This window comes from Asterias rubens, chromosome 12 (genome assembly GCF_902459465.1).
Source record: "Asterias rubens chromosome 12, eAstRub1.3, whole genome shotgun sequence".
In the NCBI taxonomy this organism is placed as follows: domain Eukaryota; kingdom Metazoa; phylum Echinodermata; class Asteroidea; order Forcipulatida; family Asteriidae; genus Asterias; species Asterias rubens.
Genome location: NC_047073.1, coordinates 8900907 through 8925799, shown reverse-complemented (window position 1 = coordinate 8925799; position 24893 = coordinate 8900907). Strand labels below are relative to the sequence as shown.

The 24893-nt window shown below is 39.7% G+C and overlaps 1 protein-coding gene across 2 annotated transcripts in view; it reads left to right on the top strand.

The window, feature by feature from the left end:
• The first annotated feature begins 423 nt into the window (after positions 1–423).
• LOC117297309 (microtubule-associated serine/threonine-protein kinase 3-like) overlaps positions 424–24893 on the top strand; it is a 45917-nt gene continuing 21447 nt past the window's right edge. For both annotated transcript variants that reach the window (XM_033780269.1, XM_033780270.1), the window contains exons 1-6: positions 424–827; positions 6385–6690; positions 17445–17473; positions 19562–19635; positions 20438–20586; positions 21511–21680. In XM_033780269.1, the coding sequence (XP_033636160.1) occupies positions 768–827; positions 6385–6690; positions 17445–17473; positions 19562–19635; positions 20438–20586; positions 21511–21680 (788 nt within the window). In that variant the 5' untranslated portion in view covers positions 424–767. The remainder of the gene's footprint in view (positions 828–6384; positions 6691–17444; positions 17474–19561; positions 19636–20437; positions 20587–21510; positions 21681–24893) is intronic.

Genomic DNA, 24893 nt, shown 5'->3' with positions numbered 1-24893 from the left:
CTGAGCTACTAGACTGAATTCCTGTATGAATTATGCAAACCTTGATTGCCTTAATAATGAATCCCAGAAACACATGACGGTGCAACTGTATTCCCATTTTGCAGACTTATCCACTCCCAGATGATTTACATGGAAGTCAAAGGCTAAATGGCATTCGTATCAAATTGATAGCAATGCACATTGTGAACAACTTCGCCTTTATACCAGATATATTTAATTGGGATCGACCATTTCAAGAAAGGGGGTGTGTGACGAGTGATGTGGGGGAGCAAAGCTGCATTATGATTGACACTGACTTTGACATTTGAAGTATCAGGACCCTTCTGTCTCTCTCCAAGAATGGACTGTTCCACTCTGTCAGCAGCATGCACACTGTGTACATGCTTGATTCTAGCGTGTTTAGTGGGCCTTGCAGATATGTCAAATGTAGATCTCTTACACCCCCCTGAAGAAATTTTGTGAACGTGTTCACGGATGGAGTGTAAGACTTGAGATGTGAAGCTGATGATGATGCACCTTGCATATAGTCATTGTCATGGAGGAGTTATAACAGCATGCTTGTGGACTTACAAATCTCCAGCAAGTCGTGTCGTTTGCGACAAACCTTCCAATATGAAGAATTTTCCTCTGGCTTCTAAAACAGTTCTGTGACGGTTAAGATATTTTCCTATCTTGAGTTGTGGAGTGGATTTATGAGCCTTTCTTCATTCCCGAGTTGGGCTGTACATTCTTAAGACGTTTGCGTGTGTTTTTCACCTTCTTCCGTTATGAAGTCGTTGGGACAGCGCCGTCCTAATGCAAAGGCACCGTGCCACATCCAGATAGTGGTAAGAGAAGTTGATCCAAAATAATCTTGTTCTTTTTAGTAAAACTTTGTGCTTTAGCCCCTTACGACTAGAGTATATAGTTTTGGTTTATTTACAATCATCGCCTATGGCTAAACCCAATACATGTGCATACGTGTATAACAAGAACCAAGGCTTACTGTTGATTTTTTTAAACTACTTTTTGATAGTACAAATTATTGGGACTCGAACCAACGACCTCTGGAGTGCATGTAATATGCCAGCGCTCTACCAACAGAACTATCTAACCCCATTATTGTTATAACACACTCAGTTTCTATTTGCGGTACATGCCAACTTGCAGATTATAATGCTTTATGCTTGAGCGGATCATTAAGGTGAGAGTAGAACAGCCACAGACCATTATTCCACTTGACATGTTGACATTTTCATGAAATGGGTTTAATGTTTGTCGGAACTAAAATGGATCACTGACAGGTGAGCCGAGCCATTACTACTGAATTACTCACTCTCAGACAAAATAAGGTTGAATTGACATTTTCCCCAGTCATTAAATCTTTGAATAGTGTCGCCACCCCCCTCCCCCATTGCGTTTTCTCAGGTGCCACCTTACTACTTTTTCATCAATGGGAGACTTTTGGACGTTTCTTATTTTTCCAGTCCTTGCTAGTATTCCTCGTGCTCGTGACCTATGTGCGCAGTACTGAGTATGTGCGGGCATGCTCAGAGCTGCAAAAAAGGACCGTTATGTCTGTCGCCGCCAACGTCTCAAAGGTCTCCCATTACTCCTCTGTTTTAATATGGTTGTCCTTTTTTTCCTGTTACGTGTTGCAGTCACATCAACCTCATTCCCAGGTGTACGGTCACGCTGCGCCATTTTCCCATATTTCTTTCCCAGAATGCCATCCAGCATCATTATGGTTACATAAATTTGAGGGATGAAGAAGCTACTTTACTATTTCTGATGCTACACTCAATACATGTGTAGTTCACATACTGTTTTCTTAGGCATTAGGAGTTGAATGTTCTTGTAATACTTGTAGATTTTGAAGATGGAAAGGGGGATGATGGGGCGAGGGGGGGGGGATGGTCTCAGTGATGTTTATACATACCCCATGTACATGGAAAAGGGAAGGGGTTACACTCTACCTGTGTTTTGAAAATGTCTAGAACTTTGGACGACCCCTAAATCGTTCATTTATAAATTGAACTTTATTAGACCCGTGGATGGAGTTAGTGTTAAGTCTGCAAATAGAAGTGATGATAAATCAGACTGTTGATAATGGCATGCGGTACAGGTGGGAATTGGTCAAACTCTGAACTAGACAACGGCTGCAACAGGAAGTGACTGCAATACATTATTAAACCATGCAACTTTTTGTTTATAGCTCTGTCATTAAACTAAAGAAAATAATGGGGAAACCCACCCTTGTTTTCGCATGTTTCGCCGTGTCATGACATGTGTTTAAAATATTTCATGGAATAATATTTCAAGAGAAGTCTTTCACCATTACCTTCTGTAAACCCTGTAGGTTATTTGTAAATCTGTGAACTTTTAATTTGTTTTCTGTACCGAAAGTGTCCAATGGCTTTTAATGAACATTTTCAAGGTTCTCTGAAGTGGAAACCATCTGGGCATAATATCATGGCTCTACGGTGGGCTGCCGAGAGTTAGCACCAAGATTAGGGCAAGAAGGCTGAGACTAGCAGGTCACTGTCTCAGACATGATGAGCTGGCAGCGAGCAAGCTTGTGCTTTGGGCCCCTACTCAAGGTCACTGTTCCCGAGGTAGACCGCAAACCACCTATGTGGACACCTTGTGCCGGGACTCTGGACTGCGTCGGGAAGAGCTACGTACAGCAATGGAGGACCAACGTGTTTGGAGGGCCATCATCCGATGCTCCGCATCGACTGAATGAATGAATGAATGGTTCTTGCGGAATTCTGTGCTTACATGTATGGTCACAATTTCCGGTTACAGCGTCAGCACCAAATTTCTGGACTAGCCGTACATGAAGAATGCTTGGTAGCGTGAAATATGCATGCCATAAGCATTAACTATTTTCTAACCTGTGAAGTACACTTAACTAGTGAAAAAAAAATGTGGGTTACAGTCAGCACTTACATTCATTTAAAACCTTTCGGCTTACAGGCTTCAGTTGGCACACCTAAAGGCCCGGCCCCACTGCAGCGATAACGAGAACGATAACGACGCAAAGAGAACACATTCTATTGGTTGAATGAGCGTGTGCGTATTCTACGTAGAGCATTTCAACCAATGCGTTCTCTTTGTGTCGTGATCGTTATCATTTCGGTTATCGCTGCAGTGTGACTCGGCCTTTAGGGTAAAGTCCTTGCTTTATGAAGACATCACTTTATCTTGGAGGAAGGAAAATCCTTGACACAGTTCTCTAGTAAGGTACAAGAAACAGCCTGAGCTTGTGGGTAAAACATCTGCTCAAGAATGCAAGGGGTTATGGGTTCAAATGCCACTTGATTTGCCTGGGATTTTGTGTACCAAACTACATCAGTTTAGCGGTAAAAAAAAAAAAAGTATTGCATCGATTAAAAATGGCTTAGTTTGAAGTTGGAGTTTGATGATCGTAAAAAAGGCACATGTAATGTATGACATTGGTTTGTTTATCATGTTTATTAAAGAGACTCTTTCTCACCACTTAAACCGTACATTGTCCATACAAAATCCATACTCCCTGTGGGTCCGATGCTTTTGTTATTGCACATTAGGCAATCTGTTTCTTGTACTTGTACACCAGACTATAGTGAACTCTGTTTTTGGCAATCCCCAGAGTACATTTTACGAACCGGATAATTTAAAAACACATCAAGTACGCAGACTCAGTGAAGTCTGACGACACATAAAATACGTCTGCTGTCCATTGATTTGTTCTTAATATAAACTGGCAGTGGCGTATTCAAATTACTTTCAGTTGCTCATTTGCAGCCTTACAAAAGCCAGCCCCCCCCCCTCCAACGCACACATACTGTACACAGCTTCGTCGTTGACGAATGATGATGGAGAAAACCAAAGCCCCGTGGTAAATTTCGGTCTGCTTGATTGAGTGAAAGATATGAAGCCTGAGATGACAACCAAAATTTGTTATCCGGAGAAGCCCTGCGGCAAAATAATGACATTTAAAATAAAAAAAAGTATTGAAAGCATTAGCTTGGCTGGATTGGGTTACACTTCTACATGTTACATGAGTATTTTTGTGGGGGGTGGGAAAGAGAGGGCATGTGCACTTTCACTTGTACCAAGCCCTTTTCAAACTTTGGCAAAACTGCTTTGACTATTACGAATGAGCATCACTAACCAAAGGAATTTGTTTTTAGATCAAATTTCAACAGCAACCTCTAGCTATCTTGTAACACTTAGTCAAGAATCTTCAGCATTTAGCAATGACAGGTTGATTAAGCGTCTTGTGTTAAAGACTAACTTCATGTAGACTTGGTCACCTTTTATAGCGCCTGGTAATGACAGGTCTAAAGTGTCTTTTGGTTCAAGACTACACATTCTCGGGTGACTTGTCTCTCAAGCAGTGGCACTGGCAAAGACTGGATTTGAAGCTTGGCTGGATGCCAAGCACGCGGGGATAGACGGGGGCGACTGACGGAGACCCGTCTCCTGTTGAAATAAGTGTTAGAGCACATGTTAAGGAATCGTTTCAGATTTTCACTTTTGTGGCTGTTTAATCATTCACACGGTGATGCTTGGTGACGAACATGTACATCTGAACTTTGAAAAGTGTTTGTAATTTTCTTTCACAGTCTATAAGAAGTCTAATGTTCATAATATCAGAGTCACCTGCAAGTACTTTACAAGTGTCTTGGCAATAATGCGCTAGCTGTTCACGTGTTTAGGCTTTGTTTTTACACAATCCACATTTTGGAAAAAAGGGAGTTAATTCTGTGAGACCTTTTAATACAATTTCTAGCGTGACTTGTACAAATCATTACAGATTTGTTTTAAATTTCCTTTTGTTAAGGTTGTAATTAAATTAAGAGATAATTTGGACATAAAGTAGACAGTTTATGCAATCCCCTTCATCCCAAATCAGATGACCAAATTCCTGTCATCAAATTGTTGAGCTTCAAGTAAATTTCTCAGATTCCACATAGGCATAAAAGTCCAGCCACTTACTTAGGGGCAAAAAAGAAGCCTTTCATTCTAGCACAGATCTTTTATTCTCCCCTTAAACTAACAACTAATAGATAACCTGTTTCTTGAAGTCAATTTACGTCAATGAACGGGAACGTGGGCCGACTTCCGTCAGACCAAAGTCTCTCGCTGTAACCAATACCAAAAGGGTCTAGGCCCCTTTATCTTCAAGAACATGACGAGTGAATTGTTCCCTGCTCTTCTTGTACCTTATAAGGTGAATTCGGTTGCCCTTAGAAGAGTAGCCGTTTTGCGATCGGCAGTCGATGGAGATATTTTTATTCATGTATGTGTAAGGACTACGGTGTTCGCTTCCCACGAGCATTGTCTGCCGTCCTTTGAGAGAGCATCCGCTGCCTTAAGATAAGGTTTCGTCGCTGTCAAAGAGTTCAGAGACATTTAAGGAGTTGTTGATGAATTTTAAGATGCGGACAGATTTTTGATACTCTTGTATGGGATTTTTTAATTGAAGGTGCTCGCTGTTTTTCTCGTGAAGCCTAGTGAGGCAGACAGGTGGGGTGGGGGGAGTTCAATTATTGTTTTAGTTTTATACAAGAGATCATTTTTGATAATCTTTATTTACACTACAGGATGACTGTTTATGTAATTTTCTTCCCAAAATTAAATTGTTCTTTAAAGGATTGGTGCAGGATTTTGTGTGGTTTGGCTGAGTTTGAACTGGGGCTACGGCTATGGCTGGTTCAACACGTGTTGAAGTATAGGAGACGCTTAGTAACTGTCTAGTCGTAGCCGCCTATAAATTTGGATTCAGCCTAAGTTTCAAGCAATGAAGCTCTGTGCTTATAAAAGTCTAAAGGTCATACCAGTGCCAATCCTCCAGAGAAATATCTCTATCTGAAAGCTCCCTGATTATAAAACAAAGTTCATACCAGTACCAATCCTCCAGAGAATTAGTTTTCATCTGAAAGCGCACTGATTATAAAGTTCATACCAATACCAATCCTCTGGAGAGATGTCTAAATTTACTGTCAAGGATGAGAAAACAACTTTTTAAGAGCCGCCCGCTCAAGTCAACAGGTGCCGATTTCACAAAGAGCTAAGATTAATTTAACAGTGTATCAATCTTAATTGCTAAGCAAAGTGTGATGTCACAACTCAAATCCCTATGGTGATATTGTACAACTCATCTTATAAGATGAATCTTAGTGCGTTGTGAAATGGAGCCCAGGGGTGTTACATAGCTGTGTATTGGGAGAGTTGTCACACGGAGGGACAAGTTTTCTTTGGTCACGTGGTCGCTGGACGTAATTTGCGATCCAAATGTAGCACAACTCAATAGGCAGACTAGTCTGGCACCCTGATATTGGTGTTGAGCAAATTATTCTCTATCGCAAAACAGTGAGTTGTAAATCTTATATTGATTATTTTTTTTCATTCCAGTCTGACTATGATGAAGAGAGAGGTCCAGCAGAGTATAGCAGCACCAAGCCAGCCAGTGCCGGATTCGCCAACTCCTTCCCCCGGGGCTTCCGGTTAGGGCGCCCTCTTTCAATAGACGAGAGTCGCATCGCACGGAGAGGAAGCCTTGGCGCGGGTCTCCTCACCACCGCGCAGTTCCCGGCAGGAGCAGGGAATACTGGTTACCATACAAGCACAACAAACGCCTTGACCCTAGGGGAGTCATCTAATCTACAGAGAGTCAGACATTTACTTGGTCAATCTGCCCCATCACTCTCTGCAAATCTTGTAAGTAACTTCACTAATTTTTGGTGGATACTCCGTGATACACCCAAGGTGGATGCTTAAAGGCACAGGGGTCAATTTCACAAATAAACTTAGAACTAGTCCTGTTAGATATTAACAACTTTCTGTGCTAGTCCTAAGTTTTAACTCTGTGTGAAATCCACCCCTTGGTTCCCAAAAAGTTAAGACTAGTCTTACCTCGAGTTAGGACTTGTTGCTCGTCCGAACTTGACTAGCATTATTGTTTTTAATATATTCTAAGACTAGTCATAACTCTTTTGTGAAATGGACCCCTGGACACCTTTTGTAATTATCAAAGACCAGTATTCTCAGTTGGTGTATCCCAACATGCATGAAATAGCAAATCTGTGAAAATTTGGACTCCTTTGGTCATCTATGTAAGTTGCAAGAGAATAATGAAAGAAAAAAACACCCTTGTTGCACGTGTGCTTTCTGATGCCTGATGAGATGCTTCAGGCCTGAAGTCTTTTAACATTTTAGTGAGAGAAACCACCTCTTTCTCAAAAACTCTATAAATTCAGACCCATTTGTTTTTGATTGACAGAGATTTAAAGACTGGTTATCTTTTCACAACTTCCATGAGGACTCTACCTATATGGAAAACAAGAGCATTACTAACTTGAATTTGACCTTTGAGCCACTCTTTCAAAACAATAGGAAATAAAAAAATAAAAATTTTACACTCTTTCAGATCATCTGTCGAGTCTATCAATTTTGTTTTGATGACCTCCGCATCCGAATGGGAAATGGCATGAATTTCCTCTTCTGTTTCAACTACAAAAATTTCATTCTGGACTTAAGGAAAGGCCATTGTCAATTCATTGTCTAAAATATCTGCTTCAATTGAGGCAGGACACAAGGTTGTGAGTTCGAAGCCAAGCTAACCACTGATTTAACAATGACTCTAGAATAAATTTTGTCGTCTACATGTAGTTGCCCGAATCACAATCTCTTGATTAATACGCAATTCATTATCATAGACGTTAAAGGCAGTGGACAATATTGGTAATTACTAAAAATAATTATTAGCATAAAACCTTTCTTGGTGACGAGTAGTAGGGAGAGGTTGATGGTATAAAACATTGTGAGAAACGGCACCCTCTGAAGTGCCATAGTTTTCGAGAAAGAAGAAATTTTCCACAAATTTGATTTCGAGACCTCAGATTTAGAACTTGAGGTCTCGAAATCAACCATCTAAATGCACACACCTTCGAGTGACAAAGGTGTTTTTTCTTTCATTCATATCTCCCAAGTTCGATGACTGATTGAGCTCAAATTTTCACAGGTTTGTTATTTTATGCACATGTTGAGATACACCAATTGTGAAGGCTAGTCTTTGACAATTACCAATAGTGTCCACTGCCTTTAAACCAATGTTTGTATTTCTAGAGATTGGCTGTTTATACGAGTTTGCTGAGTTCCCTTGGCAGGAAGATCATCTAAGCAAATCAACAAACGAATGGCTGTAACTTCTACTAGTATTTTATTTGTGTTTTATACAACTTCCCCACCTCACACACGCATCCGATCCCAAATCGCCATTATCATGCATGAAACCTGCTTTGGCCTCACGCCAGAAGCAAATCAAACTACATGTGCAAAACCGCAGAATCAACCACTGATGTGTCACACATTCAACAAATATAATTTGATTTCATCACAACTTTGATTTATACGAAGCTGTGACGTGTTGCAGTCTTTTCAGAATTTGCCCAGAAGAATCCTGAGTAATTCTTTTGTCACGAGAGAGAAATTCAAAACTTGTAGTGTGTGATATTTCATGTGTGGAGAGTAACTCTAACATGTAATTCAATTTTTGGGGGGTGATAACTTGATTTATGGAAGCAAAGCATCATGAGAAATGAAAAGTTGAACCACAAGAAAAATTGACTTAACGCAGGACTGAGACATAATAAGTATTGAGATAGGCACCTAAATTACATTATACCGAAGGATGTGGGGGGGGGGAGTGTTCTTCAAGTAAATGTATTTCATTGACGTACAAGGAAACCAGCTGGCCATTTTAAAACGACATGCCATTAAGAATTACCACAATGTGAGAACAGAAGTGACGTTTTAATATAGCGATCGGAAGCGTATCTGACATAAGATTGCGATTCTTTTAAAGACGCCTACGGTTTAGACTGAAGGGTTTCTTTTGGGCTTTTGGCAACATGTTAAAAACAAAAAATCAGTTCTAGGAGCTTGCACAGGAAGTACTACATTTAAGACACCCTCCCCCTCCCCCCCCCAACAAAAAATAAATTAAAACAATAGTAGTAATTATTATTACCCCCTTTTTTTTTTTGAAGGGCTACCATGGTACATTTTTTGTGCCTCGTCAATATCAATATTCGTTAATCGATAATCAATGTGAAAGCCAAGACTGGAGACGTCACACTCGCAACCCAGCACTGCAAAGGCTATTTAGGACCTTGACATGTCTGACATGTGAAATCAATGATTGGCCTTACTCTTTAAAACAAGCTCTTATGCCGTAAAACAGAGCAGAGAAACCTTACTGCTTCATCTGCATGCAAACCACGGAAAACGAACAAACATAAACAACCATTACGTCACGAGGCAGGGGCAGCATGCCAATCAGCCCAGTGGTGCACTGCACCTGAGACTTAAAATCTGGCAATTCAGTCATCAGGATGTTGGTTTGAATCTCATTCATGACACCCAGCTTTTAGCTTTCCATTGGTGTAACAAGAATGATGATTGGTTAATTGTAGCCACTTGCCATTTTACAGGACAGTAAATCATCCAATGGGAAAGACTGTACCATAGCACGTGTAGGTATGATGTTAAGGTATGATGTTGCGCACACACAAACACACTGCATCACTCTGCATTAATCTGCATCATGAAATTGATCTTTCTATTTAATTCCTTTTTGTTTGCCCTTGGGAAAATTCAGTAAAATTGTGGTTAAATACCATGTCTTCTTAAGCTGACCCATACAATGTACATGTACATGTAGATCAGCCTACTAGGTGAAAAAAAAAATCTACCCTCAGTTGGAATTCCCTACTTTTTTTTTCCAATGACCAAATATCATGCCTGATTATGTGAGCGGTTCTCTTACACTTTTCGACAAGAGGATTTGTCTTTGGCCGGTAAACCCAGGACCCATTATACATTCCGGATGTCCATATAGTACTGTTTGTAAGCAGCCTTGATATTTTGTCGTACCCTGCGGCTTTTCCACTCAGCTTTGTGCAAACCGCCTGCCATTAAGGCATCGGATGTATTTTTTCCGCTATTACTCACTTGATTAGACAGTGTGATCCAACATAATACTTTTTGGGCCTTTTTTTCTTTCTTTCTCAAAAAAAAACCTTCTTCGATTTTTGCTTCTGAGATGGCGTACTAAGCTACATGTACGTAGGTCGACTCCAAAAGGAAAACTGTTTTTAAATGTAATTCAAGTTCAGAGAACGGAATTCTTCTATTTGTGGAAAAAATAGAATCACGGGAAAGTATGGAGTATTGACCCCTCGCACGCGCGTCACATGCAGCGACTTTGCCACGCTCACCATTTTGGTGGTCAATAGGTTTATGTGTAAACGCTGCGTCGCCTAAAATTTGCCTTTCACTGAATAACGCACAAATGACATTGCCCACCAGTATGGCGCATCCAAGATATTTTGATGATGACGTCAGGTGAATTGTCAATACAGTGTTTATCACTTATTGGTGTATGCGTAGTACCAATTATGCTAGCTTCCCAATGTCCTCAAACGTAGGGTACTAAAATTTGAAAGAGTGCCAATCTGTTAACAAAATGTCAACTTTGACTAAATACTTCCGAAAGTACATAAGCCTAATTACATTTTAAGACTTAAATTTTTAGGAAAGACCAAGTCAGAGGCGTTTCTGTAAGGACCCTTTCCCTGTTGACCTTCACCTAGAAAGTTTGTCCTGAAAATTAGATTTCCCAAAACCTTGAGAATATTTCAGAGCAAGTTACGTTTCTTGCTATGCTTAGACTACAGATGCATTATGACATAATTTAATCAAAGAACTAACACCCCTTCCTTTTTTTCAGGACATTTTTTGTGTTTATTCTGTTAAATTAGCTAAGTTTTAAATCAGTATTCTCTAGAGGATGCAGACTTAATTTCCTTAAATTATTTTTAACACGGTGGTTAGTAACTTAACACCCCTCCCCCGTACTGATATTGATAGTCTTAAAACAGCTCTATAGGCCATGTGTACTTCAAAGTTCAAAGTTATATATAGGACAATAACAACTTGAACTCAACTTGCAAGTTTTCTCTTAGTATTTTTTGACTACTTTTTACTGATTTCTAATTGTCTGGGCATTTCAGACATGCTTACCACCATCTTTTTTTCAAGCGAAGGCTGGAGATGCGCTCTTTAAAAAATGTAGGTTCTGACAGGAAAAACAAAATGGCGTGTTGCTAATGTGTAACATTATAGATGTAGCCCACATTGAGGTACTCCACCCCCCCCCCCCCCCCCCCCCCCCCCGTAAAATTTAATAGTGACAATCTCTCATACATGTCTCTGTTGACCAATCAATTTTGTTTAAATCCCCCGCTTCCTGTGTGGCCATTTTGACATAATCAGCACCCTAAAAATATTTTCTTTGTGTTATGAAATCAAAAGTTTTGTACAGTTTACCAAACTGTGGTGCTCCATTTAAATAAGCAAGAATTCACAACTCCAAACGCAGAACGTAGAACTTTTTTTTTTTAAATATCAATTTTGTGTTCAAACTGTGCAGCAGACATGTTGAAGTGTAGGTAGGGTGCTTTTCCTTGCTCAAATTTGGTTTTTGTACAGTTTACCGAATTCCATTGCTTCATTTAAATGAGCAAGAATTTTGCATTTCCACACGCAGAACATAGAACTGCACTTTAATATCAATTTACATATGTGCGCCACATGTGCAGCAGACGCGTTGATAAAGTGTAGTGCTCGTTGTAGCATGTTTGATGCATGTGGCAATTACACCACATTTATATCTGGAGCGAGGATGCAGGTGTGGAAAGACCTTGTGTATGGAATATTCATGTGGCATTTGATACTTGTAGTTTGTCCAATAAGATTACTTTGAGGTTGTTTGCAATGGCCATGTTATGTCAAAGTTGTTCTACTATTTTAGTCTTCCTTTTGAAAGAGAAAAAGATGACAAGAGAAACAGATGATTGGAGTCCTAATTTAGGAATTGAAAGCTTTAAAAATAAATGACAAACCATGGCTTTTGGTACTTATACTTGTAGGATCCAAACAGATTATTTTGAGGTTATTTGCAACTGTCTTTGTTTGCAATGTCTTTGTTTGTAAATGATACACGGTCACGCATTTAACGCTGTGTTTTCTGTTTTATAGTCTACCTTTTGACAGAGAAACAGTTTTAGTTTAGGAATTGACAGCTATTTTTACAAAAACAAATTAAAAAAACCATGGCTTTTGATACTAGTAGTTGTAGATCCAAACAGATTATTTTGGGGTTATTTGCAATGTCCATGTTTGTTTGTAAAAGATACTTGCTTAAATATCTTGTTTTCTATTTTTCATATAGTCTTCCTTTTTGACAGAAAAACAGAAGATTAGTTCTAACTTAAGAATTGCGAGCTATTTTCACAAAAAGTTAAACACCATTTCATTTGATGTACTTGTAAATTTAAACAGATTATTTTTAGGTTATTTGCATTGCCCATATTGGTAATGGATACCTGCATGTAATTTTGTTCCTCCTTTTTTTGTAGTCGACCTTTTGACTGACAAACAGTTGACTATAGAGTCCTAATTTAGGAATTGAGAGCTATTTTCACAGACAATTAAAAACTATTTAGTTTTGATACTTGTTGATCCAAACAGATTATCTTGGGGTAATTTTTATTAGGAAGTTATTTACTATGTCTATATTTGTAAAGAATATTCGCATTAAATGTTTTTTTTAAATCTATTATCTCTAGTCTTTTGACAGAAAAGGTTTATTAGAGTCCTAATTTAGGAATTGGGAGCTATTTATATTATTAAAAAAAAAAAAAAAAAAAAAAAACTATTCCATTTGATGCTAGTAAATCTAGAAACTTGTATTTGTCTATCAAGTCTACCATTTTTACAGAGCAACAGTAGAGTTTTACTTAAGAAATTGAGAGCTATTTTCACAATAATGTAACCAAAGGCGTCGTCCAGTCTCTTCAATTGTTGGGAATTACCTGACGTGACGAGCAGCTGTTTAATCAATAAAACTCATGCAGTCATTATCAACCTAGGAGGTGACCTCCGCAACTTGCCGTTGGTCGTAATCTAAATGTGATGTGACTTAATTAATTAAATTAAAGGATGGGCCCGTTCTGAAGTCAGTTGATTATCTTCGTTTTGTAACGAGAGAGGGAAAGAGATGTGGGTTGGGGTGAGGGGGTATTGTAGATCAGTGCTGATCTTTTGAAGGGAAAGGTACGAAAATTGCTGCTGGCGTCGATGAGGTTAAGGATTTGAAATGCACAACTCTCTGTTCTCAGCCAATGGCAGGTCTTACTTTGACCTCAGGGAAGGCGCTGTTTGAAGCTTGTGATGTCATAAGGAGCCAGGGTTCATTTTCAAAAAGCTGCTCAAACACAAAACATAGAGCTGACATTCAATGTCGGTGTTTTGAACGTTGTTGCAGATCCAGCTCTTTTGATGATTTTCAACCCTTATATATAGTAATTAGAAAAGTAAACTTCTCTTGTGAAGCAAGTTTTGAAATTGTTTTACATACATGCACAAATTTCTTTCTTCTTCGAACTGATTTGAGCTTTGGCACAGCAATTTGACACGGCAATTTTTATTGGGTGGGTGAAAATAGAGAAAATATTAACACCCTTTTCTAACAGAAGAAGCCAAAATTGTTACTCCACTTCGAATTGCCTATTTTTTTTTTTTTAGTGAAGAGGAGTTACTTAAAAAACACCTGTAATGTAGTACCACTGAGTCAACATGTTATTCGGCCTGACGCCTAATCGGTAAATATTATGATCGATGGTTCCTTTTAGGGAAGATGGAAGTTAATTCATCTGGGAAACTTTAATTAAAGCCTGGGCAAATTGTGCCGATGCAATCTCACTCTAGCCCAGACTTGGATTCCAAACTCCCAGGACGCTACCGAAATTGAATCGTCAAACTCCCCTGGAACTCACAGACAAGAGAATGCTAGGCTGTCAAAGGGAAAAAAAAAGGTGGGGGGGGGTTGGGGAGAGAAAACGAAAGTGCTGATGAACTTGCTGAATGTGATACTTTTCTCGCTGAAGGTGTGAGGGGTGAAAACATCTCGGAGAATCAGAAAACCGGGATCTTGTTTCACAAGTCAAAGCTTGGCCTACATGTAGATCCAGGGAGAAGAGAAAGACACAAAGAAAAAGAAGAACAAAATGGGGGAAAAAGGAAAAGTCAAAAGGAATGAGATCAAGCTTGCTTATTAAAAACCTGGACGAGTCCCAGATCTGTTGAAAGGCAACCTTTTGTACGTTTCTAGATGGGATCAAATAACAAATTACCTCTCACTGTCTCCGTGCCTCAGTAGTTACTCTCTGTGATCGGATTTTATAAGGAGATCGGGGCGGGGGATTTGTTTCTTCAAGCTTCTGCGAATGAAACAGTTGGAGTTAATAATCTCCACAAGATTGGATGGATTTGGGTGGATTATTTACAGAGACACTTCATCTGCAATCATCTAGTGGATTTTTTGTTTTGTTATAGCAGGCCTGGAATGTCACGGACAGGCCTGTATTCTTCGTTTTTGAAAAGGCAAGGGCACCAAGGGTATTTCTTATGGGTAAAGGGCACCCCGAGAGGAAGTTGTAAATTTCTAGAGGAGCATTTCAAAGGCACCAAGGCAATGACCGAGGGGGATGGGGCAATGGACCCTTCCCATGAAATATGCTAATTACCTTCACGCATGCGTACAGACCCTGTTGGTTGGCAAACGCCATAGAGTTGTGCACTAAGCAGACGCTCAATCGGGTCTGCGTCACGCAGCCATTAGCCGTGTACAAAACAGCGCGATATTCCCTCAGTTTTGCCAACCTAAATGTGAGTGCGCACGCGCCAAGTGCAATTTAAATATTTCATGGGAAGGGTCGATTGCCTTTGATGCCTCCCAGGTCGAAATTCCAGTTGAACCTAGTTAAACTGGGTTTAACTGGAACTAGTTGAAACCAGTTGATAAACTAGTTAAACACAGTTAAAACCAGTTGGTTTAATATGGAAAATGGACAGAAACCAACTGGTTTATAATTTCAACCTAGTTGAACACAGTTAAACCTAGTCCAAACCAGTTGGTTAATATGGAAAATGGACGAGATTGGTCACTTTCCAGTTGAACCAGTTGACCCCAGTTAACTAGGTTCAACTGGAATTTTGACCTGGGAGCTCTGTGAAGTGTCAGGCCTGCATGGAGGCCATTGTAGTTGTTGCTTGTAAATCGGCCTTGGTGCTCCCTACTTGCTCCCTCAAACTGTCTGTGAATTGATAGAAACATTTGATGTTCTTGTGTTCAATTGCCTTTCTAGAGATGATTTGCAAATCAGGCAGGAAAATGAGTTGCAGGCCTGTATGCTTCATTTTGGAAAGGGCAAGGGCACAAAGGCATTTTTTTCTTGGGTAAAGGACACCCTGATGAGGAATTTGGAACAAGACAAATCAACTGCCATTACCAGGGGCCAGTTGCCCCCTACACAATAGGCATGGGTATCAGCGTGACTGGTAGAGCAGAGTGCCCTACCTTCCAAACTTTTTATGAAGCAATTATGGTTAACTGCCTTCTTGCTCAAGGGCTTAAGTGTCATGATTGGGATTCGAACCCCCAATCTGCTAACAACACCAGCCATCGATTTCGCAAAACTCTTCCTAACTTGGGATTAATCTTAAGACATAGGACGAGTCCTAGCCCTGCACTGTAGCATGGAGACCTTAAGATTAATCCTAAGTTTGGATGAGTTACTCGTCCTAACTGGGAAGATTAATTTTAGCGTTTTGTGAAATCGACAGCTGATCTTGGATCCTGTGAACTAGACCGCATGACCTCAACACGCCACAAACATGTTTTCATGAAACCTAAAATGTCACAGTACTCATAAATCAGAATGAATGCCTGCTAAAATAAGAAACCCATTCATCGCTTGAACCTTCTTGGTAATGGGGGTCAATAACCTGCAAAACACGTACAATAATGCTTTCCCACATGCCACCCCCCCCCCCTTTGCCCTTTCCAAACCACTTGGTACACCAACATGTACGTGTTTGTCATTTTTAAGATAACAGTGCACTGTCCTGTACTGTTTGCCGTCTTTGTTGTTGTCTTGCCAACTCTGTACCAATTTTCACAATCTGATTCTGTGCTATGTGGAGACCAAGATTGTGCTAATAGCATCAGGTTTTCCCGAGGAGAAAATTTGCACGACTTTGCTCAGGAATTATATTTGCTTGCCTCTGTTTTTAAGTTGTTAAAATAGGATTAAGAAGTAGTTGCCTGTAAATTGCCCAGTGTGGCTTGAGCATTGAAGTTATCTCCACGACATGTATGTACAATGACACAAAGGGGTTTAAAGTGGTTTTACTACAAAGTTTTTTCCTGCTTTTAAAGATGGCCCTAAATTTGCCCACTTTTCCTCCCAAATGTGCAGCAGCATATATTGTTCCAAAACCCCACAATCCCAGCGAAAATAATTTGGGCTACCTGGCAGTAAACATACCCTCCCCTGTCCCCATCCCCCTAAAATGTTGTATGGTTTTGTATTTGTTTAGGATTATTTTCCAAGTTTAAAGATTAGGTGAATGGGGTTGGAATTATAAGTCCTGCCGTTGATTTCACAAAACTCTTCCTAACTTAAGACTAATCTTAGGACTTAAGACGAGTCCCAACCCTGCACTGTAGCATGCAGACCTAAGATTATCCTAACTTAGGACAAGTTACTCTTCCTAACTCGAGATAAGACGAGTCCTTAATCTTTGTGAAATCGACCCCTGGTATGTGGTGACTCCATGATCATATACTTTGTGATTGATTGTAAACTATCCATGATTTATTAGGGTTAGATTTATTTTTGTTACATTTTGTAGTGTTTATTTACACTTTTATCTGACCAGCCCTATTTTTGATTATAACACCCCTTGCAAGTATTCTGCCTGCTCATTGGTTTAGAGCGCGTCACATGACATGTCTTAGTTTTGCTAGACGACGGCCGTGTGATAGTGCGTCGGTTTGCCAGACGTCCATTGCGTGTACGAGGATGATAAATTAATAGTCTGTAACCATTTCGGATTGCACGACACTACATGCAGCACAGTAAAAGTGTTTGCAATCTGTATTCGCGTCGTCCGTAACTTAATAATAATAGTACAGTATTCAGAAATGTTTGGGGTGTTATAAAACAAATGTTGACTGCTTTTACTCGTGCAATGGTTAAAAACTATGACTCCCGAGGTGATTCCCGGAGCGTTCTATTTTCCCGAGGCGAGGCCTCGCCTCGGGAAAATAGAACGCTCCGGGGATCACCTCGGGAGTCATAGTTTTAACCATAGCACTCGAAGCAGTCAATATTTGTATATTAGCTCTTTCTGTTTATCTCTATTGTCTCATGACCAGTATAGTGTAAGTTACTGTGGTCGAAGTAACATGAGTAAAACTGTGGAATACTGCCTATTTAGATCTACAATGTACTTTATAGCTGACAGACACTTACCCGGCAAACATCTTTCTTTTTATTTTACAGAAAGACCTTAGTCTCTCAAGAAGGGGAAGGTAAGGAAAACAATTTCAACATAAATTTGATCTTTAAAAATTTGTTGGTTTATGTCAGATAAAAATAGGCTGTTAATAAAAAAGTTTCTGAATGGATTTTGAACTTTCAGGCTTATCATATTTTGTTATTCATATATAGAGCAAATATTCATGGTGTATGACATTTTCCTTCTTTTTTTTGCAATTAAGTTGGAAAGTTTTTTTTAAGAGGGTTTAATTCACTCCTGAATGTTGATGTTGTTCAAATAAACCAGCATTGGTTTTGACCTTTTGACTGGCGCAAAAAAAAGAACTTTTCCTTGTAGGCCTACTGTACAGACCCATTTATTTTGAATGTCGGATGATGTCACTTTTCAAATTTTGCTTTAAAGGGTTTTTGTACTTTTTGAAGGACAAAAAAACACAATGTCCACAGATTTACACTAAACTTACACAGGTTGAAGATAATGATAGTAAAAAGCTTCCCTGAAAATATTACGTGCTGAGGTGCTGTAGTTTGTGGGTAATGAGTAAAACAATGTCATGAAAATAATTTTCGTCTCATGAGCATTTAAGCATTTACAATTATCATTACATTGTTTTACTCGTTTTTCAAAAACTACAGCACCTCAGTAAGTAATATTTGAAGGGAAGCTTTCCACTATCATTATCTTCAAACCCTGTAAGTTTAATGTAAATCTGTGGACATTTTGAAAAAGTACCCAAGTCCTTTAAAGGAGTATCAGATAAAATGACCTTATATAATTCAGTAGCCTTATGCACTGAGCAGTTCTTTGCAACAAATGCCACCCACCTAAATACCTCCTAATTAACACTAATTCATTAACACAGATTAAATAACAAAGTTTCAAACTTGGATTTCCTTTTTCCATTCAAGATCACCATTTGTGGAAAAACCCTGACACTTTTCTCTAAATATTGTCATGAAAATTTAATGAGGTTTCCTGTTTGAATCGGCCTTGCGTGTCAGAAATTTTTTCCAGTGACTAAGGAGAATCTTTATTTAGTCTGGTACAATATTTAAAAGAATATGATATTAGTTTAATTTCTTTTGGGGTTTTGAAAGAACCTTTCTCGAGAGAGGTTTAGGTCCCTGATGATACAAGACATGTTATTACTTTTGATTTGTTGGGATTAAGTGAACACAGAAACTGTGTAAGTTTAATACGATAGTAACAAGATGGTCGTTTTTTCCTTTGTCGTTTGACAGCCAGTCATTCTGAATTACTCATCAGAACCCTCAATCAGCCACTTGGTGGGAATTCAGTTCAAGATCTCTAAGATGATTTATGCCAGGATGTTAGTTTGATTTCCGCAGGAAATTTAAAATCTACCGGATTTCAACTAGTAGCTAATCTCTTAATTGATTTTTAAAACAGCTGATGTTATAGCTCAGGGGAGTGGAGGGGGGGGGGTCAGTTGGTAGTCCCTTGAAAGGCGACTCTACCACTCCGTGTCATGAACAGTTTATGACTAAGATATCCTTTCGTCAAAGTATAAGAATCATTCTCAAGGCTCCGTTTATCGGACATTTCTTGGGAGTTCTGAAGTCCTGGTGGTCATGGACACACTTTTTAAGGATTACTCGGATCTTGACGGCTGTGGACAAATATTGAGGGTCGTCGAGTTGTGGGGGGCTGAATTTGTGAACTAAGTACTTCCCACATGTTTGATATCGGAGGCAGAAGGGGGTTGTTCTCCCATTGGTCATCGGTAAACTGTGGCTGGAAATTCTTGGCAGTGGGAATTAGAGCGGTGCCACGTTGGTGATTTGCCTTGACACACACCTGCCGGTACGAGGCGTGGTGGTAAAAAAAGAACAATCAAGAAATCTGACCGCTTCTAAATCAGAAACTCAAAATGATCACGGTGGTTTGGTTGTATGCGAGCTCCATTGGATAGCCCTCCCCCGTCAGTAACCACAGATTGGCAACAAGCATCCCAAAACACAATAATGAAGAAACCACTGTTGTCGATTCAACTCTCTGACTGCCTACCGCTACGCTTCATCTGCCCCTATACTAATCAGGAGTGTCTGACGGGTCCTGTGAGAGCTCATGGCTTTAATTTACTTTGTCTTTGTAACAGTTACTGCAGTCGTTCACGAAGCAGGAAGGACCGCTCCCCACAGAAGAAGAGATCCGTCTCACCAGCTTCGCAAGGTAATTTTGGATTCTTGTTTTTAGGTGTGAATTTCAGACATGATATTTTTCTGCTTTAATCTGTAGCCCTTTTACTTTTTTCTGCTCCCTTTTTTGGGGTACCCCAAAAGTTCTTGTTCCTGTCATTTGTCATCTGAGAAGGGCAGAGGAATCTTTGTACAAGTTGGCCACTCTTCTTGTGTTTGTTAGGGAATTACAACTAAAAAGAAAGGCGTTCATATTCTTAAACAATTTGTAGTATATGTGAGGGGTAAGAAACTTCAGTATTGTTAAGTGTTTGTGCCACAGCGCAAACACTCTACACACTAAACACTATACAGGAGTTGCAAGCTCTCATTAAAGGCAGTGGACACTATTGGTAATTACTCAACATAAATTTTTAAAAACTTACTTGGTAACGAGTAATGGGGAGAGGTTGGTAGTATAAAACAATGTGAGAAACGGCTCCCTCTGAAGTAACGTAGTTTTCGAGAAAAAATTAATTTTTCAAGTATTTTATTTCGAGACCTCACATTTAGAATTTGAGGTCTCAAAATCAAGCATCTGAAAGCACACAACTTTGTGTGACATGGGTGTTTTTTTCTTTCATTATTATCTTGCAACTTCGACGACCAATTGAGCTCAAATTTTCACTAGTTTGTTATTTTATGCATATATTGAGATACGCCAAGTGAAAAGACTGGTCTTTGACAATTACCAATAGTCTCCAGTGTCTTTAAAGCTTGAATCTAGGTGAACAAGTTTGAATCTACATGTAAGGGCCACCATTTAAAAACCACCATTTTTATTGTCATGCCAACAGTCAGCCCTCTGGACAGCCCCCGGGTACCTCCTCACGGCGCTGCTCACTTCCCCTTTGCATCGGTGAGACAAGCTGATGGTAGACGGTGGTCACTGGCTTCGCTGCCGTCCTCTGGATATGGAACCAATACGCCAAGCTCAAATGTCTCAGTAAGAAACACTGTACTTATTTCTGCTAAGCAACCTTTTTGAAATTTGGCATTAATAATAATAATAATTGTGGCTGCTTATATAGCGCACATGTCCGTCACTCAGTGACGCTCCTGGCGCTGTAACATACAATACTTCCTGCCAGATGTGGGACTACTTTTGAATTATGAGACCTAATTCTGATAGCAACATGTAATGCTTTGCAAGATGCTGTGGTGCAATTTGCTGCTGATCGGGCCAGGAACACCGGGGCGAACCCCTTCTCTTTTCGATAAGTGCACTGGGTTCTTTTACATGCGTCAAATGACACATGGGACCAACAGCTTAATGTCCCATTGGAAGGACAAGCAATGGTTTAGTGTCTTGCTTAAGGACACAAGTGTCACGGCTGGGGATTCGAACCCACACTCTGCTGATCAGAAACACCAGAGTTTGAATTTGGTGCTCTTAACCGCTCAGCCACGACACTTCCAAAATGGTGACATACATTTTGTACATGTAGTATGCCTTACAACTGTTAAATGAAAGATTCAGCTCTGAAGATAACTTTTTTCCTAAGAAGTATTTGTTCATTGATGTTTGAATAATTGCATGGTGTGAATATTAAGAAGTATAAGAAAAGTAAACTTACTTTTAGATAGAAAACTTGCGGGTACAACCTTGTGTAAATTTCTTTTGTGGGAGTAATGGCTCTGAAAAGAGCCGGTGTAGTCTCAATGTTTCAAACAGTATTACTCTGTGCGTCTTCAAGTATGTGTTGTATGTTGTTTGCGGTTCATGGTGCTGGCACAAACCTCACCTACGTATACTCCAACCATGCAAAATTTTCAAATCCTACTTTGGACGTATTTGGTTATTGTCAAAATCCTTATTCACTTATCAAAAACCTTAAGATTGAAAACCATTTTTCCGTCTTTACTTCAGTCATCTTGCTCCAGTCAGGAGCGTCTTCATCAGTTACCCTACCAGCCCACTGTGGAGGACCTGCATCTCCTTACGCAGCATCTCAGCGGTAGTGAGGGAAACGTTCTCCTGGATGTGGAAGAAAGCGGGAGACGGTCGCCCAACTTCAGACCTCGCTCCCGGAGCTTGAGGTAAGATGTCTGCTAAAAAATCTGTTTTAAGATCCTGATAAAAAGTTGTGTGTTTTATGGATAGCCCTTCCATAAAAAGCAAAACATCAAAACGCAAATGGAGATGTCTTTTACAACTTAATAAAATGAAATTACCCATCAATCAGATTTGATGTACAAGTGTTAAATTACAAGCTTTTGCTTTTCCCTCATTAAGAAACCCTACTTTTTGTTCACTCTTTTTTCAGATATTTTGATGCTGTAACTGAATAATGTGTATTGAATGATTCATAATCTACACAAATGCTGACATATTATTCAAAATTCAAATCTTAAAACGAGACTTAATAACGTTAAATTCGCTTCCAAATTTTGTACTTCAATGTTTTGCTAGTGACTAATTTTCATGTGACTTGGCTTGTTAGTCATATGAACATAGAGTGCTCAATTAGAGAGATGTCTTTCATTTTGAAATTTTTTTTGTGGCATATTTTGACAAGCTTTCCAGACTACTTAGTGACTAGTCTGCAGCTGTTTTAATAACTGGCGATGGGCCAGCGGACGGATATTTTAAAGGGAAGGAATTTTTGCGGAGGTTGGTGTTGGGATTCCTGAGATGAAATACCAGCTTACAGTAGTTGGGATTATTTAAAGACACTGGACACTATTGGTATCTCTTAAAGACCAGTCTTCTCACTTGGTGTATGTCAACATACATCAAATAACAAACCTGTGAAAATTCGAGCTCAATCAGTCGTCGTAGTTGCAAGAAAATAATGAAAGAAAAAACACCCTTGTTACATGAAGTTGTGTGCGTTTAGATGGTTGATTTCGAGACCTCAAATTCTAAATCTGAGGTCTAGAAATCAAATCTGTGCAAAATTACTTCTTTCTGGAAAACTATGGCACTTCAAAGGGAGCCGTTTCTCACAATGTTTTATACTATCAACCTCTCCCTATTACTTGTTACAAAGTCAGGTTTTATGCAAATAATTATTTGGAGTAATTACTAATAGTGTCAGATCCACTGCCTTTAAGATGCTAGGTGATACTTTGTGCCTGGCATCCAGTTGTTAGCCGCCGTCCAAATCAAATGACTTCTGCTCTGGCAATGGCTTTTTGCTGCAATGGCTAAGTTGGGGAATTGGCCTTTTCAGCAACCTAATGGCCAAATTTCATAGAGCTGCCTCAGACAGAATAAAACTGCTTACAAATATTCTGCTAAGCAACAATAAGCAGAATACTAGTCACAGATGCTACATGTATGAAATAGTGTTTTAGCTCGTAACTATTTTCTGGTAAGCATAATTTAGTTGTGCTTAGCTCATTTTCATGCTTTAGCAGCTCTATGAAATTGGGCTCTCAGGTCATGGCTATTGTTGAAGCCATCATTTCGGACACATCCTTTTTGTACGCACGCTCAGAATTTCTTTCACATTATGGTTTAAAATTTACCCAAATGCTCAAAACTTACCTTTAAAGGAAATGTCAAAAGTTAAACCTCCTGGGAGTTAAGGAAAAATACCCTTATCTGAAAACGCCAGAAAAAGAGAGAGATCACAGCTAGAATGTTTCATATCCACCGATCCAAACGGTCGGAGAGTTAAGAAACCTTGGTAACCTTTCACTTGAGCCGAATCAAGTGTGACACCATGAGCTCGAATCATCATGGTTCAATTTTCATCCTCAAGAATCGTTAAGACAACTACGATAGAATGGAGCACCGGTAATAAACTTGAAATCCGAGAAGGGAATCCAGTCAATAAATAATTGCCCCCATCCAGCCTGTGGTTTCGGTACTAAGTACACTGTTTGGACAAGTTTGCTAGCTGGGCTTTTTTCCCCCACACTTAATTTCTTTCTTTTTTTCCTGTCTGATTTGGCTCATTACCACATTCTTGTCTAACCTATGCGACACAAATTAGTTTTATTGTATAAAGATCTCCATTTATTTATAGGATTAAAACAATCAAACGTATACAAAAAAAAAACACACAGGCATACTTTGACTTTAAAGCAATGATTAAAGAGAAAATTAGCAACAATTTCCCCAACATGTATGGAAGAAAAAAAAACCAATGAATTAAAAATTCTAAATCATTACATGTAGGTTCAGCTTGCACTTAGCTTTCTTCAGTGTGTGTTTTTTTTTCCTCCTTAAAACTTGCATGTAAACGTGAGCAGTTTGTCCTGGCTGTGCCTGCCTAACATTGGCGAGATGGCAGTAAAAACCATGCAGTAAGCTACCACTGTGAAAATCTTGAGTTTTATTCATTTTGTTTTTCAACTTGTGTATTTTTGTAAAATGAAGGAATGCTTGATCTAATCACTGTAACGATTGCGTCATTTGTAGTTGTGCCGCTGTAGTCATATTTGTTGTTATTCATGAAGCTTGCTAACTGAATTGGACCAAGCAAACATATTCCACCTCTCACAAAAAAAAAAACAGATCTGTAAACTCTACCCCAAGCTGACCCAACCCAGTTAAACTAAACGCAACCTCACCCCAATCCCAAGTAATCCTAACTCAAAGCCATTCCAACTAACTTCCCCAAAGCTCAGCCCAACCTGACCCCAATCCATCCCAACTCCAACCCAGGCCACCCCTACTAACTTAACCCAACTCAACCCAACCTAACCCCAATCCATCCCAACTCCAACCAAGGCCACCCCTACTAACTTAACCCAACTCAACCCAACCTAACCCCAATCCATCCCAACTCCAACCAAGGCTACCCCTAGTAACTTAACCCAGCCCAACTCAACCCAACCTAACCCCAATCCATCCCAACTCCAACCAAGGCCACCCCTACTAACTTAACCTAACTCAACCCAACCTAACCCCAATCCATCCCAACTCCAACCAAGGCCACCCCTACTAACTTAACCCAACTCAACCCAACCTAACCCCAATCCATCCCAACTCCAACCAAGGCCACCCCTACTAACTTAACCCAACTCAACCCAACCTAACCCCAATCCATCCCAACTCCAACCAAGGCTATCCTTACTAACTTACCCCAACCTCATCCCAACCTGACCCAAACCCATCCCAAGTCCAACCAAGGCCATCCTTAATAACTTACCCCAACCTCATCCCAACCTACCCAAAGCTGTCCTAACTCCAACCAAAAGCTATTCCTACTAATTTACCCCAAGCTCAATCCAACCTAACCTAACCCCAAGCCATCCCAACTCGAACCCGACAGGCCCCTCTCACTTACCCAAGCTCAA